General features: G+C 32.3%; 1 protein-coding gene across 3 annotated transcripts in view; it reads right to left on the bottom strand.

Moving 5' to 3' along the window:
- Nucleotides 1-214: 214 nt before the first annotated feature.
- Nucleotides 215-16126, bottom strand: part of CDK17 (cyclin dependent kinase 17) — an 80740-nt gene continuing 64828 nt past the window's right edge. The window contains exons 8-17 of one of the 3 annotated variants that reach the window (XM_039874063.1): nucleotides 15976-16070; nucleotides 15535-15597; nucleotides 13252-13375; nucleotides 10421-10541; nucleotides 7977-8074; nucleotides 7373-7478; nucleotides 5293-5335; nucleotides 4199-4289; nucleotides 3144-3221; nucleotides 215-510 (exon numbers count right to left, since the gene is read on the bottom strand). In XM_039874063.1, the coding sequence (XP_039729997.1) occupies nucleotides 464-510; nucleotides 3144-3221; nucleotides 4199-4289; nucleotides 5293-5335; nucleotides 7373-7478; nucleotides 7977-8074; nucleotides 10421-10541; nucleotides 13252-13375; nucleotides 15535-15597; nucleotides 15976-16070 (866 nt within the window). In that variant the 3' untranslated portion in view covers nucleotides 215-463. Of the gene's footprint in view, nucleotides 511-907; nucleotides 2970-3143; nucleotides 3222-4198; nucleotides 4290-5292; nucleotides 5336-7372; nucleotides 7479-7976; nucleotides 8075-10420; nucleotides 10542-13251; nucleotides 13376-15534; nucleotides 15598-15975; nucleotides 16071-16126 lie in introns of those variants that run through there. The other 2 variants (XM_039874064.1, XM_039874061.1) reach the window with 2 other exon arrangements.

The following is a 16126-nucleotide window of genomic DNA, read 5'->3' as shown; positions in this document are numbered from 1 at the left end:
ATGTATGTGAAGTTCCCAGGGAGTGGGTGGAATGGGGGGTTATTTCTAAACGGGTACAGAATTTCTGTTAGGAGTGACGAAAAGTTTTGGAGATCGTGGTAACTGCTGTACAACACTGTGAATCTAATGCCACTCAATCGTATATTTACAATGGGTAAAAATGGCAAATTTTATGTTATATATATTTTACCAAAATTAAAAAAAAAATAGCACACATACACACACGTACACACACAACCCCTCATGAATTGTCTTAGGTCCAAAAGATAAATTCTTTTAACATGTTAACAAGTCAACTTCAAACATAAGTTGATAAAGCACCAAATAGAAAGCAGCCAGTTCTCTACACCTGGAATGAACATATTCAGTATGTTAACAACATCACTTGGAATGAAAACAAAAGTCATCCTGTCTTACCTTTATGAACCTTGTCAGTTTAAGATGAATCATAAGTGTTCAAGGTTCAAAATTTCTGAGTTTCAATTCTCTTCATTGCAAAGTTTCCAGGATCTGAATGGTGCTCAAGTATCAAAAAACAAAAACAAAAACAAAAACAAAAACCAGATTCCTTAATAAAAATGAAGAAACATTCCTGGACTTCCTACGAAGAATTTTATATAACTACTGGATATATTTATCTTTTATATATGAGAATCAAACATGAATAACTGTGAAATTTGCAAATCAAATATATAACCCATGAGACAAAAACTACAACATGTTATAATTGAGAGTGCTATCCTATAAAAGTACAGTAGAGATTACTAAATGAATGACCAACACAAATATAAATTAAGTATTACTGGCACAGTGAGACTTATCTTAGGAAATGAGACCCATAAAAGAAAATGATCCCAAAGCTGCACAGCCTTCATCCCCCAGAAAGAACTGACTCAACAAAACCACATTTTAACAACATGAAGATTTTGTTATTATAAATTTCAAAACAAAATGGAGGAATTTCCACTTAATATTTATAATCTTCAAAGTAATACATGTCTGTCAGTTAGAAATAACAGCAGTTTGTTAGGCTACAGAGTTTAACATAAAACTAATTTACAAGTGTGAAAAGCAGTAGTGGTCCAATATTCACCATTACACATGAATCTGTTTCTTCCAGAAATTTTTAAAAAATTAAAATTTCAGTATCATGAAATATTAAAATAACACCCCAAACATGCCACGATCACTATTCACAAATAAAGTTAAAATGAAATATACAAAAATTCACTTAATACTGTTAAATAACAATAAGCTACAAGATTTCCTGAACAGAAATGGTAGGACCCCTGAATGTTTTACAGTGAATGACAGGAAAAAAATTAAGTTATGACTATTTTCATGATATATAAGTCAAGAATTTACATGACCATCTCAAAATATACCAATTAAGATTTGTAGTTTGTAAGATGCACTAAACAAATAGCCTTAAAAGTTAACACAAATGCTTAAAACACTGTTACCAACACCAAGGTATGTTTATGATGTTCAAAGAGATGCATAATTAAAACTGTAATTTTTACTATATCTGGTAAACACAATGCTTTAAAACAATCCTCTAAGTTCTCACTTCTTTCATTTGTATTTCTCATGGCTCATTTCAAAGACAGCTTTCAGCTGATTCCAAGTGAATGTTATTGACACACAGCCCCCAAATGAAATGAATTGTTCCTCAATGACACAGCATCTTTTCTAAGAAAATAACTGTATTTAAAAAACAATAACAAAAACAAGACCTCCCATGTTTGATTGGACTTGTACAGTTTTAACTAAATTAAAGCACAATATAAAATAACTAAGTGTATTAGTATATGAATATCCAATAATATGCAGTAAATATCTCTAAAATGAGGAAAGGTAAAAATAAATAATTTTGGTGCTTTAATTTACTAGTCTCTAATGTGAGATCCCCAAAATGTCAGGTAATTCACTTGCTTGAATCAACTTCTGAATCACATGCTTTCCTAAACATAATGTGCTTATCAATTTTTTAGCTACTCTATTCGCCAATGTTCAATAAAAAATTATATAGATTATAGAGCACGAACTTAGAGTGTTCAAGGTGGCTCACTGTTAAGCAAAGCTAAATTTACATTCCAGGAAACACTGCAGTTTAATTTTAAAAACATACAAACAAAAAATGCAGCAGTAAAACAATTCATGAGGAGAAACAGATGCATTCACATATAATAAAGCCACTGCAACTTCTTCAGGCATTCAACTGTTGTGTTAAATAAACAGACAGTAGTTATTTAGCAGCAATGATTCCGCAATAAATAATGCACTGTGTTTCTCAGTTCTGCACAAAAATTGCAGCTACAGTTACATCAATAGCTGTAACCTACTGGCTCTAATGGCAGAGAAGACCTTAAAATCAACTGTACAAAAAAATTGTCACACTGTGACAACAAATATAAAAAAACAATCTGTAGGTCTGAAATAAAAAGACTCCACTGTGAAGAGGACAGTGTAGACAAACGGAGATTCCAAGTCCACCAAAAGAAATATTTGCCTTCAGATCTGAGTCCTTGATTGGTAAGAAAGGCTGGGGGCTGGGCTTGAAACCATGTTATCAGACTTAAAAGAGCATGCTCTGTCTTCTGTTCTTCCCATGTCCTAAAATATAAAGTCATTTTATGAGGCAGTTCAAGGTTCAGTTTTATCCCACATACAGTATTTGTTGACTCTAGGAAGCTAATGTTCCCACCAGCAAAAGCTAATATTCCATGGTAGGAGTGATCAGCACTGTCTTAAATGCCCCTTTTGTTGATAGGGTCAGTCTACAGCTTCTATGCTTCGAAGTGATGAACCTGATGACTAGGGAAGCACAAGATGTGTCTTCTGCCTCAGGTACCAGGGATGGCGTGTGCAGTGATCAAGCCAGGCCACTTGTAAAAGGTCTTTGTGTCATCTGCAGTTTTCAGGATCCCTGACTTGACTGAGTCAGATTTCTCTGAAGAATTACTGAGCTGCCCACATCATACAGAAAAGTGAGTACGTGCAATGTTAAACATACACAGTTGTGGAATGCACTGTACATTGGTTTTTACATCAATAATTTTACTGATCAATTTATAAACCAAAAACTTGGTTCCACACAAAACTTCATGATCGACACGTGAAATGGTTTATGACAAACACACCTGTCTCTGGATAAGACGAATTTCGAAAACCCGGGTCCTTTTGCAACTGAATCTCTTTCAAACTGAATATTGATACACCTAAAATGCACAGACAAAAATTATCAGGTCTAATATTATTAAAACAAATATAATCCAAATATAGATGGAAGTTTAAAAATATATATTGATTCAATATGAAACATTTATACACTTACAAGGTTATAGCCCTGCTGACATATATTCCCCTTTGTCCCAATGTTTTAAGAAAACCAAACAAAATAATCTCACTTCAGAACCCCTCCCATCCAAATTCTGCTTTAATCATGCTTCGAGTATGTGTTTCTCTGAGCAGAATATACATTGTCTATTTCTAGGACTTATTGGAGTTGGGAGACCTAATCAAAATGTATTACTTGGTTTTTATCCTCTCTGTCCTTTTTCTTCCTCCTTATGATGCATGAAAATATCAGGCATGAAGATATCAGGTCCTCAAACTATCTTCAGATTTTTAGAGAAGAATAAGGAATAAGTTTCTACATAACTGTCTAGCTCAAACTATACAACTCGATATTAATAATGAAAAGTAAATATCATCTTAAAAAAACACCTGTACTTCATTGTTCTCATTTCCAATCTCTGCCACCATCTTTATATCCTGAAAAGGAAATCTACTTTCTTAAGAAAACAAACATGTTTTGGTTGTATTTCATTGTTCTTTGCCTGAAATCCACTTTTAACAATTCTGAAATCAAAGATATCCAGATTGGGATTAATGACAATGTCTATCATTATATGGCATCCTCCAACTTAAAGTCCAATAAGATTAATGACCCATGCCTAACTGCTAATGATTTCTTACAGAGCAGTGCCAATGTGCTCGTGTTTAAAGAAATAAATTAAACATAGGCAAACAAGACATACACCTCCCTTCAAAGAATTCAGATATAATTACAAGGCTAGAATTTTAGGCTTAAAAACCAATAGCAATCTCTTCCTAAACCCCTAATTTATTCCAGTTTCCAGCCCTAAACAAATGAAAATAAAGAAAGGGGAGAACGCTTTAGAATTTCTCTTACTTTCAGGTAAAGCATGTATCCTTGGTCCTAGACTTCGAAAGTACACATGTTTCATGGCTTCTTCTGCTGAAACCCTTTTCTTAGATTCATACTGTGGAAAAGCAAAGAACTGCTTTATTAACTTTTTCTCTAAATATTGTAAAATACCGTAAATACTGGGGAGTTAGTACTACTTTTATTTTGCTTAATAAAATGACTATTTTTTAAAGAATCAATTGGGAGGTACTCTAGATACGCTAATATTTGAGCTGCTATTGAGATTATGCAGTAATGATTATATCTCAGTTCCAAATTTCCAAGATAAAGTTGGATCTTAAAAATTTAGATTTTTCTGTATTTTCTAAAGTGATGAAAAATTAAAATATCTGACCTTTAGTGTTACTTTTCTTCATGAACACCAATGGATCATTGGAAAATATACCCAATACCTTTATGACAGACATTATTAAATTATCTATTCAATACCCATTTCTCTTTTTTCTTTGATGAAATAAGCTAGACGAATTTAAGGTGTCCCTGCTTCCAACATCATGAATCACGACTGCTCTAAGTTTGGGAAAATTATGACAATTATGACAATCTTGCTTCTCAATTCCTAGCCTCTCTTACAATTAATATTCTGGTTTACAAGACTTAGGAAAAAGCCTTGCAGGGGTTTCTGGAAAAGACTGCTTTCCAGATACAAGAAGGCTAATGTAGCGGACACAACCCTTATCCTCTATTTCTTCCTGTTTGAATAAAGATATGAATGGTATTTGGAGGTGCAACAGCCTGTATGGCAGTAGTATAAGGAAAAGAAAGAACGTAAGAGAACACGGACTGCAGAGAGCATGGCCTTGACATAGTTGATCTATGCAAGAAGCTGATTACCTCCAAATGTTCTAGGTTACAATGAAAGCCCACCAGACACATTAAGAGAAACTGTTTTTTGTTGTTTTTTTTACGTAAGCATATGCCTTTAAGCATGCTAGACACTACAGTAATCTTATCATAAAAAAATTTTTGAAGGAGGTATTACTGATCCCATTTTACAGATGAAGAAACTGAGGCTTAGAAAATTAACCCATTTAACAATTACAAAAGATGTAACTTACCTGAAGAAATTTTGTTATCAACTCAATTCCTTCAGAGTCTAACCTAAAAACAAGAAGACACAAATGGTAATTTATTCTCTTTTATTTTAGCTAATAGTAACTTTTCAAATAAAACTATTTCCAACTGTTTTAATCTGTGAGATTCAAGTTCTCTAAATTAGCCTATCTTGGTGCTTTCAGAGACTCAAATCTATTTTATCCTTATAAGACTTATCTTGCCACTTGTTTAAGAAGAAATCATAAATAACTAGGCTTCAATTCGAATTTTCAATATTCAAGAATAAATTAGATGATTAAAAACTATAGAATTTTTTAAAAATCACCATTCTGTCTCAAAACAAAGTAAGCTCTATTTATTGGGAAAGTTTAAGTAAACTGCATCAATTTTCATAGTGCTCCATTTAAGGCAAGAGTACAAAAGCATCATTTTCCTATTATACAAGTGAAAACAAGGAGACAAATGACCCGAAAATGTATCACTATGGTCAAGATAAACAGATGAGTCCATTCAACATCTTTATATCCTGAAAAGGAAATCTGACCTTTTTTACAGGGTAGTGTGTTGAGAACGGGGTACTAGAAGGTATAAAGTTCAATTTAAATATGCTTTAATAACTTCATAAAACTTATTTAAAAAGAGCTACAAAATCAATGATATAGTCGACAAAGATAGATAATTATAGTGATGAAATTAATATATCAGGGAGTAGAGGGCTTAGGGATTATCTTAATGGGATAATCTCCTGATCAGCAATCACGAGTACTATTTTGCTGCCTTTCACTGGCAAAAACACAATTACGAATAAAGATTATATTCCCAGCCGAGTGCTCTTAGTGGGTACTGTGGGTACTTTGGATGCTGTGGACTATACATTCTCCAGACTCTTTCAATCCTTTGTAGTTTGCCATTCTGGCAAATATCCAGAGCTCCTTGGATATTTGGATGCTGTGGACTATACATTCTCCAGACTCTTTCAATCCTTTGTAGTTTGCCATTCTGACAAATATCCAGAGCTCTTTTTGTAGCTAGGTGCTAAGGTTATGGAGAATCTGCTTTAAAGAAGAGCTTCGACCTTGTATACACCTGACATTACAATGGCAAGCAATATATAAACGACAAAAACAGAATTTATGCTGCTTGGGAAAGATACGTACACTCAAAAAGTCCAGCACATATTATTCTTCTCAAGCAAGTCTACTTAGAATGTTATTAGCTGCTATGGTAACAATATTAACATCAATTCACATAAATACTTTAAAAATATTTTTGGTGTCAGAACTGTATTGTTATTCTTCCATAGCTGCAGAATAAATGAAACTACAGTGAGTGTGTTATGTTGTAAGCAACGTGAATGGCTTTTGAGTAAAACAGACATTGGCCTTATTTGGTATCTTGGTGTCTTTTTTTACTTTTTTTAAGATAGAAAAATAAAGTCAAAGAGGTAAGTTATTATCTATGTTATTTACTAAAATGTACTATATTCTATAAGTCAAATTTTAATGGGAGTCTTAGATGAATCTGGGGGTAGGTCTGAGAAGAAATTTTAATTGAATGGTCAACATTTAGGACATGAGGGGTCAGAGTTTACATTTTCAAATACAAATTATGACTGAACTTTGACTAAAATACTGTTGGGTCAACATTTGTTAGAGTCAAAATTTTACTTATAACACTTTCTTAGTTTTTTTTTAAGTAAATATGCTCAGGTTTTTTAAAGTAAATATGGAAAAATTGCATCATGATCTTCGTGGTACTGAATAAGGTGTTAATTAACATCTTTCTGGAAAAGAAAACAATCTACATAAACTCTACAATTCTAATACATATGTTCTATATTCATGTCGTATACAGCTAAATTCTATGATTTACATACTTGGGTAATTTTTGGTCCCTGAATTATAAAATTATAAAATCTGATACAAGGAAGAATTCAATTAAATGAGATACTAAAATATTTAAGAACTGTATATGTGTATTACATATTTTGTCCTGAATCCTTACTGTGGCCAATGCTTCATGAGACTGAAAAGAATCATGTGGGTTTTCCCGGCTTTTACTTAGATGAAAAAAAAAAAATACCTGGGTGCATGGTTAATTAGAGGCTGAGGTTTATATTTTGGAAAGTTGTAGTTCTTGAACTCATCATTTGAAGAAACACCTGGCCAAGTTTCCTGAGATGGAGTTCCTAATTAAAAAAGATTACATATATATAAAAATATGTAAAAATGTAAATATATGCAAATATATAAGTAGGCAGAACTAAGAAAATAATTTAAAGAACAATTTATATTTAATAGATAATGTGACTTTCAACTAAAACCGAAATGACAGAAATAGAAAACATATATGAACTTTTTTTTGGACTATGCAATGATGCCATAAAAATGATGATGCCTAATTGACACCTAAGCTAGAAATATTTCCTAATAAAATGCTAAAGGTCAATTTTCAATAATATTTCTCTTCTCTCTCCTTCTATAAAATCTTTATGGCAAAGGTGAAATTGAGTAAGTGAAAAGTTACCTAGAAGAATCTCTCTTTATCATAATTATGTTAATTATAGTTCTTATAATATTTATATTAGTCTCTGTATCAAATTTTTAAATATATTTTTTTAAAGATAGTCTTATCTAGCTAGTCAATCGCAGGAAACAAATCACTGGGAAAAGATTTCTTCTGTTACCTAGCAGTCGGAAAATTAAGTGCAGTTCATCTTCCACAGTTGATCCTGGAAATAGAGGTCTTCCAGAAGCCATTTCAAAGAAAATGCAACCAACACCCCTTTAAAATATATCATAAAAAATGATAAGTAATTCATTTACATATTATGACACACAAGAATCTTTTCCTTAAGATCACCTCTCTGGAGAATTTTGTCCTAGCATTTATTCTACTTGTCTCAATTTCAAAATTGCTAACCCACTTAAAATCCCACTTAAAATGTCCAGCTCTCCTCTGATCCTTGAAGAATAACACTAATAATAGCTGATAGTGATTTAATGCTTATGGTGTGTTCGGTAGTGGGTAGTAAGGATAGGGAGAGGCAAACGATTCAAGATGTTTTTATGTAAGAAGCAGAGACAGAACACAGTGCAGGATGGAGAGTGTGTGAGTGTATTTGTATATGAGAAGGAAGAAAAATGGATGGAGGCTCAGCGAATGGATACTGTCTTCTTAGTATCTGTGTGAATACACATAAGTTTAAGACAGTCCTTCCAGTAAAGGACTCACAATCTAACAATTGTATATGAAATTTAATTTTATATATTAAAATGTTATATGGAATGAAAATGATGGAGCCACGATGGAAAACAGTATGGTAGTTTCTCAAAAAAACTGAGAACAGAATTACCAGATTATCTAGCAATTCCACTCCTAAGTATATACACAAGCCTCAAAGAGGTATTTGTACATCCGTGTCCATAGCAGCATTATTCACAATAGCCGAAAGGTGGAAACAACACAATGGATGAATGGATAAATAAAATGTAGCATACATATACAATGAATATTCAGCCTTGAAAGTGATGAAAATTCTGATACACGAAAAAGTCAAATATCTACAACATGGGTGAACTTGAAGACATTTAGGATAAGTGAAATATGCCAGTCACAGGAGGACAAATATTGTATGATTCCACTGATATGAGGTACTTAGAAAAGTCAAATTCATAGAAAAAGAAAGTGGAATGGTGGTTGCAGGGGCTGGAGGGAGGAGGATGTGGGGAGTTGTTTAATAGGTACATAACAGTTTCAGTTTTGCAAGATGAAAAAGTTCTGGAGATGGATGGTGGTGTGGGATATACAACAATATGAATGTACTTAATCCCAGAGAACTGTACACTTAAAAATGGATTAAAATGAATTGTTATGTAAATTTTACAGTTTAGAAAGTAAGTTTTTAAAAAGAAAAAATGTTATGCAGAACAAAATTAAATATAATTGTTCATTCCAAGACAACAGAAGGAAGTATATGACATCACTACATGAAGATTATATGCAATTAAATGCAACCGCAGTTCAGAGGAAAGAATTGCCACCAGAGGCTAGGTTATATTCAGGAAGGATTTATGAAAATCTGTGTTTTGAAAGTTCCTAGGTACAGGCCCCAGTTAGAGAAAGAGTAGGCATTTCAGATGGGGAGACTGGTATGTACATAGGAGAAAAGGTAGAAAAGCCCAGGTTATTTTTTTCTTTTTACTATTACAGTTGACATTCAATATTATTTTATATTAGTTTCCAGTGTACAACATAGTGGTTAGACATTTATATAATTTATAAAGTGATCCCCCCATCTGGCACAATACATAGCTATTACAATATTATTGACAGTATTCCTATGCTGTACTTTACATACCCCCTTGACTATTTTATAACGTTTAATTTGTACTTCTTAATCCCTTTATACCTGTCTTACCAAACCCCCCAACTCCCCTCCCATCTGGCAACCATCAGTTTCTTCTTTGTACCTATGAGCCCAGGTTATTTTGAGATTTAGTGAGTAGCCTATTTGGCTGAAAAGGAACAACTGTGTAGAAAAATAGTCTGAAGTAAGTTGAGAAAGGTAGTTTAGAGACATTGTATGGAGATCATTAAGTATCAGATTGAAGAATTGTACCTCATGCTACAGGTAATGAAGGGGGAAGGAGCAAAAGTGTTGAGTGAAGGAGTGTCACGATCAAAGTGATATGTGAGGAAGATGGCTATGATATTTTATTATTTTTAGATCGACTTAAAGCTAACAGATTTTGGTGAATATTAAATAATAAAAACAATTTTGTTTTAAATTATGTACCAGACCCTCTTCTAAGTGCTTTAGATTAGCTCATTTGGTTTTAACATTATCCACAGAACAGCCATTTAAAATAATTATTATTACTATTCCCATTTCCTTAAATGAGGAAACTAAGACACAGGCTTGTACTTTGAATAAAGTTATTATACAGTTATAAGTGGTAGAACTGGTATGTAAACCTAGGTGACCTTACATGCCAGAACTTAGTCACTGCTTATATTGTGGCTCTTTAGAATAGTATCTCCTTAAAAGTCAAATATCTATCAATATGCCCTTTTAATGGCTATATTCTTTCAAAATTACAAATGGCAATAACATCTGCATATATTTACCACATGTCAATCTGTGTTGAGTACTCTGAGGAACCGAGAAGCACATCAGGTGGCCGATACCACAATGTGACAACTTCATTTGAGTAGGTCTTTGTGGGAACTGACTTGGCTCTGGCTAGTCCTTCAGAGGGAAAAGAAAACAAGAAATAGCTACAATGAATTTCTCAGCCCATATCCTCACCATGACTCCAGTCACAAGGATGCCTGAGGTAGCTACTCTGTAGCTTCTTGAATCTTAAAAAAATTATTTTTGAATTTTTTAAAAGTATACATAGTCTTGGGTCAACAAACCCTTATATAAACTAAATAACAGTAATTTCACAATCAGAGATTATGTTTACTTTATGAGTGTGACTGTTCCTAGTAGAGTGTCTCGGTTAATCTAAACTTTAGATTTTTCTTGCCAAAATTATTTCCTAGCAGAACTTAAGTTAATGCAAAATAAGCCAATGATATTGAGCTGAACAATTTTACTTCTTACAGCCATAGGTTTCTGTTGCCTTTTAACTTTCCAGTTTTTATTTACTATATCAATTTTTATCAAAAAGATGAAGCCATTGGTCCAAGATTCTCTTTTTTTCTGTCTCTGAAATCTATTTTTTTAATAATTAAAAAAATGTTTTCAATTACAGTTGACATACAATATTATATCAGTTTCAGGTATACAACACAGTGGTTAGACACTTACCTAACCTACAAGTGATTATCTGATAAGTCTAGTACCCATCTGATACCATACATAGTTATTTGATCCTGGTGAGTTTGACAATTTCCTTGTAGAAGTCTATTTAGAGAAATTTTCCTTAGAATAAATTACATTGCTGTTCTGTACTTATTTAAAATTTTAAGTAATATGTATAATTTTAAAATAAGATGGACCTTACTGGCTTTAGATATTATTGTTGTAAATGATGTAAAACACATGCCATTCCTTTGCCAATTTAATATGGAATTTACTGATTATCTAGAAATAAAGGTGTGAGTTCACAACATTATCTCTTGGGCCACTGGCATGAAAGAGTTGTTTTTACTACCTCTAAGCCTTAAAATACTGAAGAAGCAATTTTAAAAACTACCTGAAGAAATATAAATTTATTTTAACATATAGTTTATTTCAAACAACAAGGCATGACTCATTTTTTGGGCTATGATTTCTGCTATGTATAACTTTATATAGCTTATTAAAATTATACTTAAAAATATCATAAAAGGATAATTCAATACTCTGTTAAACTAGATAAAGTTATTCAAATGAAACTAGAAATTAAAATAACAGTATCACTCGTACTACTTTTGTTTAGTATAATGGCTAAAGGATACGACTGGAGCAATGTTGACACTATTTTATTTAATTTCAAGTTTTACTCTACCATCCCAACTTGGTAAAATAACAAATTATTTTCCTACCAACTCTGGTAATTGCAAGATGAAGAGATTTTTCTGATCTCTCTTCCTGATATCAATAGTGGGTTATATGGGAGCAAAGGACAGGGCCACAAGTTCACTTATTCTAAACCAAGGATGGCATCAAAACAATTGCCAGTTATAGTGTCCTCAGTACTTTACTCTCCTACTCCTGAGAGAATTATGAAGCAGAATGCTTGTGCAAACAAGCTCATGGTTCACAATTAGAATTTCAGTATTGGCAGGAAATGAAATAATCTCTTCCAAACCATACTAATTAAATGTGATGTGATATTATTATATAAGCCATTTTCTATTATTGATGAAAATGTCTAAATTGTACTTCCTAGACCCGAATTTCATCGATTACAGGAAAAAGAGTAGAATTTTCATAGAGATCAAGAACAATTTACAATAAAATACTCAAAGTTACCTGACCCTCCCTTACTTGCAATCATAAGTATATTTACTACTATTCAACCAATAAAAAAAATAACTAAAAGCAACAGAGACAAAGTTGTTTGTACTAGCTCATGGAACAATGAGAATTTCTTGTTGGCCTATAAGAAGATAAGATTTGCTTGGCTTGCAAGCATAATTTTAAGCATTTACGGCATTCCCCCGCGACCCCCAAAGTAACTTTTGGTGGCCCTTGCCATTCTCTTTTTGAATTTTTAATAGTCAAGCAGGGTTTCTCTGTCTTTGCCATTCATTTTGGGATTAAGAAATAAGGACGGTAAATGCAGCTTGACGAGAGAGAGGGAGAGATAGAAAGAGAGAGAGAGAGGGAAAGAGAGGGACAGGGAGAGGGAGAGAATAACAATTATAAAGAAAATAACAGCATAAACTATGCCCAAGAAACTGTACAATTTATATAAGCATATGCAAATAACTTGTAATTTCTTGTTTAAACACGTGTGACCTAGCAACCTACCTTCCAAACAAATGATAAAGTATTAAATAAGTAAAAATACATGAATTTCCAGAACAAGTTCACCACTTAATAACAGTGAAGTTTTAAGCCATTACTAAAAGAACACAATGACTACTAAGTATTTTGGTGTCACTGCCTTGATTTATACACTAAGGCACCAGAAGTTTTCCCCCTTATTGTTTTTGGATCATCAGTGCAAGTATTAACAACACAGTGAAAAAGGCAAATAACATTTAGTATAATTCTGATAGTATATTATACCTTTGGAGACCTCCTGAAAGTATCTTAGGGGTTTATGGATTATACCTGAGAACGGTGCCTTTTAGCATTTACTAACATATCTCACCCACCAAAGTTTTGTCAAATATCTTATTTCATGCGCTGTACAGAAAATTTCCACACCCGCATAAAAGCAATTACACAGTGTCAACGGTTTTTCTTTTAAACTTAACGACCCAGAACTATTTATAAATATCTCTCATACATTCCATACCAAAATCTGCTAGCTTTAATTCTCCTTTTTCATTAATGAGGAGGTTCTGTGGTTTCAAGTCTCGGTGCAACACTTTTCTTCTGTGGCAATATGCCAAACCACGTAGAATTTGGTATAAAAACAGCTACAGAAACAAATAAATAGAAGTCAGTTTTATAGGTAATGAGGTATACTTTGGTATAAGCATAGGTTATGATAAACAGAAAAGCCACTGGCCTAGAATAGTAAAAAAAAAAAAGGAACCACATAGGTATAAAGCCCTTTCCTTATATAATTGTTTCCTATTTGAAACATCTACCTATTTTTTTTAATGAAAATAAAATGAAATAAAACTTTGTCTTAGTAGCAATAGTTCACTTGTTATAGAAAATGACTTAAAATAAACATATCCTCATAAACTTACAGCTTTATCAACAAGGCTTACAGTTTGATTATTAAATTTTGGCAAAACAACCAACTAACCTCAACCCCCAACACTCCCTCCAAAAAAATAAAAATAAAAAACCTGATCTGGGATAGTGTCTTTAAGGTATAAAAATTGGTGGTTTTATGAAAATGCTGAGATGTCGCATGGAATGGGGCTGCATAGCTCCAGCAAATTATGTGATATAAAAATAACCCAAACCAGCTTCTATCATCCACCTCCTGGGTACTTTACTTTCAGCACCTCCTACTCAGCCTTCAAAATCTGCTATGATTCAAAAAAGGGAATTAGCACTGTAGAGCTCTGAATGACTTTGAAAGAAGCAATTCCTGTAAGGCTAATGGCAGACTTTTTGTTGATTTTGTTGAAAAAGGGGATGTGCAAAACAGAAGGTTTTTGGTTCTCTAGAGTTAGCAAAAAAAGCCTCAAATACAGAGGACTGAAGAATGTATCTGTGGTTTACATGTAGATGAAAAACAGAGCATCAGAACATTGAGAATACGCCAAGGCAGCAGGTGAACAGGCCTAAAGAAATTCTAAGCAGCAATTTCTACACTATACATTTATGTGTTTTAAAAACTTTAAAATTATTATTTCCATGTATTCCTGTTACTTTTTGTTTAGAAAAATACAAGTACAGAGTTAAATTTGCTATTTAAACAAATAACACTTTACACCTTAACCAAATAGACCTAACTTAAAATATATAAACTTCTCAAATTTTTGTCAAATTATGATAAACTTATTTTTTTCCAAGTTATTGCTAATATTAAAGCAGGAAAAACAAAATAAAAACCACAAACAGAAATACACGCAATGAGATTCACAACTTGTAAAACAAAATGTAAAATATGATGAAAACAATTCTCATAGAATATATATGTAAATTCACTTAAAGTCCTATTCTAAAATTCTTAGCAATGTGTTATCCATGTGTTTTGAAATGTCTTTTAGTAAAAGAAATTGGTTCTCCTTTATGTCCGCCAAAATTACTAGTTTTTAAAAAAATCTAAGGTTAAAGTTACTACCTACAGAATTCGAACTGTCTCAAACACACAGCTGGGACAGCCTATTTCCAGAATAGTTTCTCACAAACTGTTGACTAAGTTTGGATAAATAAATCTTTGCTAAATTTGGAGTATAGCACTTAAGTCAAAGAAATCTACTATAAGAATACAATTGTATCAAATGTTTTTACTTGATTTTACTTTTATCTTACTTTTGGGTTTCATCTGGTACTGATTATTATGCCAAACTTTTCTGGCATTATATGCATCTTTAGATATACAGATAAGAAAATGTGACAATTACCTTACTTTTCTTCCTGACAATACAGACTGGTATCTCCAGCCTAGTATTCATAATACTTGTATAATTTCTGGCCTTACTCATTATATTAGTAACTTGAAAACTAGTTGGTGTTTTATAACTAAATACTATTTTAAATATGTTAGGGGAGTTTGCCATTTAAAGAAGGTCTTTTGCAGAATGCACTAATTATTTCTATTTGTTTTAAACATTTAGATTTTGATGTAATAGGCTTGTTGGTTTTTTTACGGCAGATTACACCTGTAAATGTATTCTATATCTAAGAGATTCTGTGTTATAATCAGTGTGACAGGAAACATCGAGAGTATTTTTTAAGGTTTTTAAAATAAAGCAGGTTCTATAGAAAGGTCTGATCCTTAGACCTGTGGTGAGTAAACAGAAGTTCTGAGTAAATTTGTTCAGAGGACAATGACCTATTTAAAATGCCAAACAGAAAATTCTGAAGCAGAACAGTTACGAGGATGGTATATTTCATTAAGGTAGTTTGTCTCTGCTTTAGACAAAATTTAAAATGACACATTAAAACATACCTTTACGTTGTGCATACTCATAATGTTTCCACAATCATCCATGTACTGTTTTAGGTCTTTATCCTGAAAAAATACAGCACTTTACTATGTAATACAGTTTTCAGAGGGCATGGCTGATTTACTTAAATACTATTAATAAATACTATTAATTTTTAAAAATAAGGTATTTAATTAAATTAGGTGTGGTACATTCAATAGCTTTCCTCTAAAAGCTATTTGAAACAATAATTTACCAAGGGGATTTGTTGTAGAAATTTTAACAGAATCAAATTTTTTTCTTTTCATTTATGTTTCCTCTAAAAGGAAAGCTATTGAATGCATCTAATTTAATTAAATACCAACAACTAAGCAATAATGTCCCTGGGGCTGTTAAAAAAAATCCAATGTGCTAATTGTTTTATTAAAGCAAAAATAAATACTAAATTTTTATTAAATGCTTACCAGATACTCAAAGACCAGAGTCAAAGATTTATCTGTGTGAACGATGTCATGTAAGGTAACTATATTTGCATGTTTTAGATCCTTTAATAGTGAAACTGCAAAACAGAAAAGAAAGTCAATTATTTGGTCTGTGGTAGCCAGTCTTTATAAA

This window comes from Pteropus medius, unplaced genomic scaffold (assembly GCF_902729225.1).
Source record: "Pteropus medius unplaced genomic scaffold, Ma_sr-lr_union100, whole genome shotgun sequence".
In the NCBI taxonomy this organism is placed as follows: domain Eukaryota; kingdom Metazoa; phylum Chordata; class Mammalia; order Chiroptera; family Pteropodidae; genus Pteropus; species Pteropus medius.
This window is presented reverse-complemented; position numbering and strand designations above follow the sequence as displayed.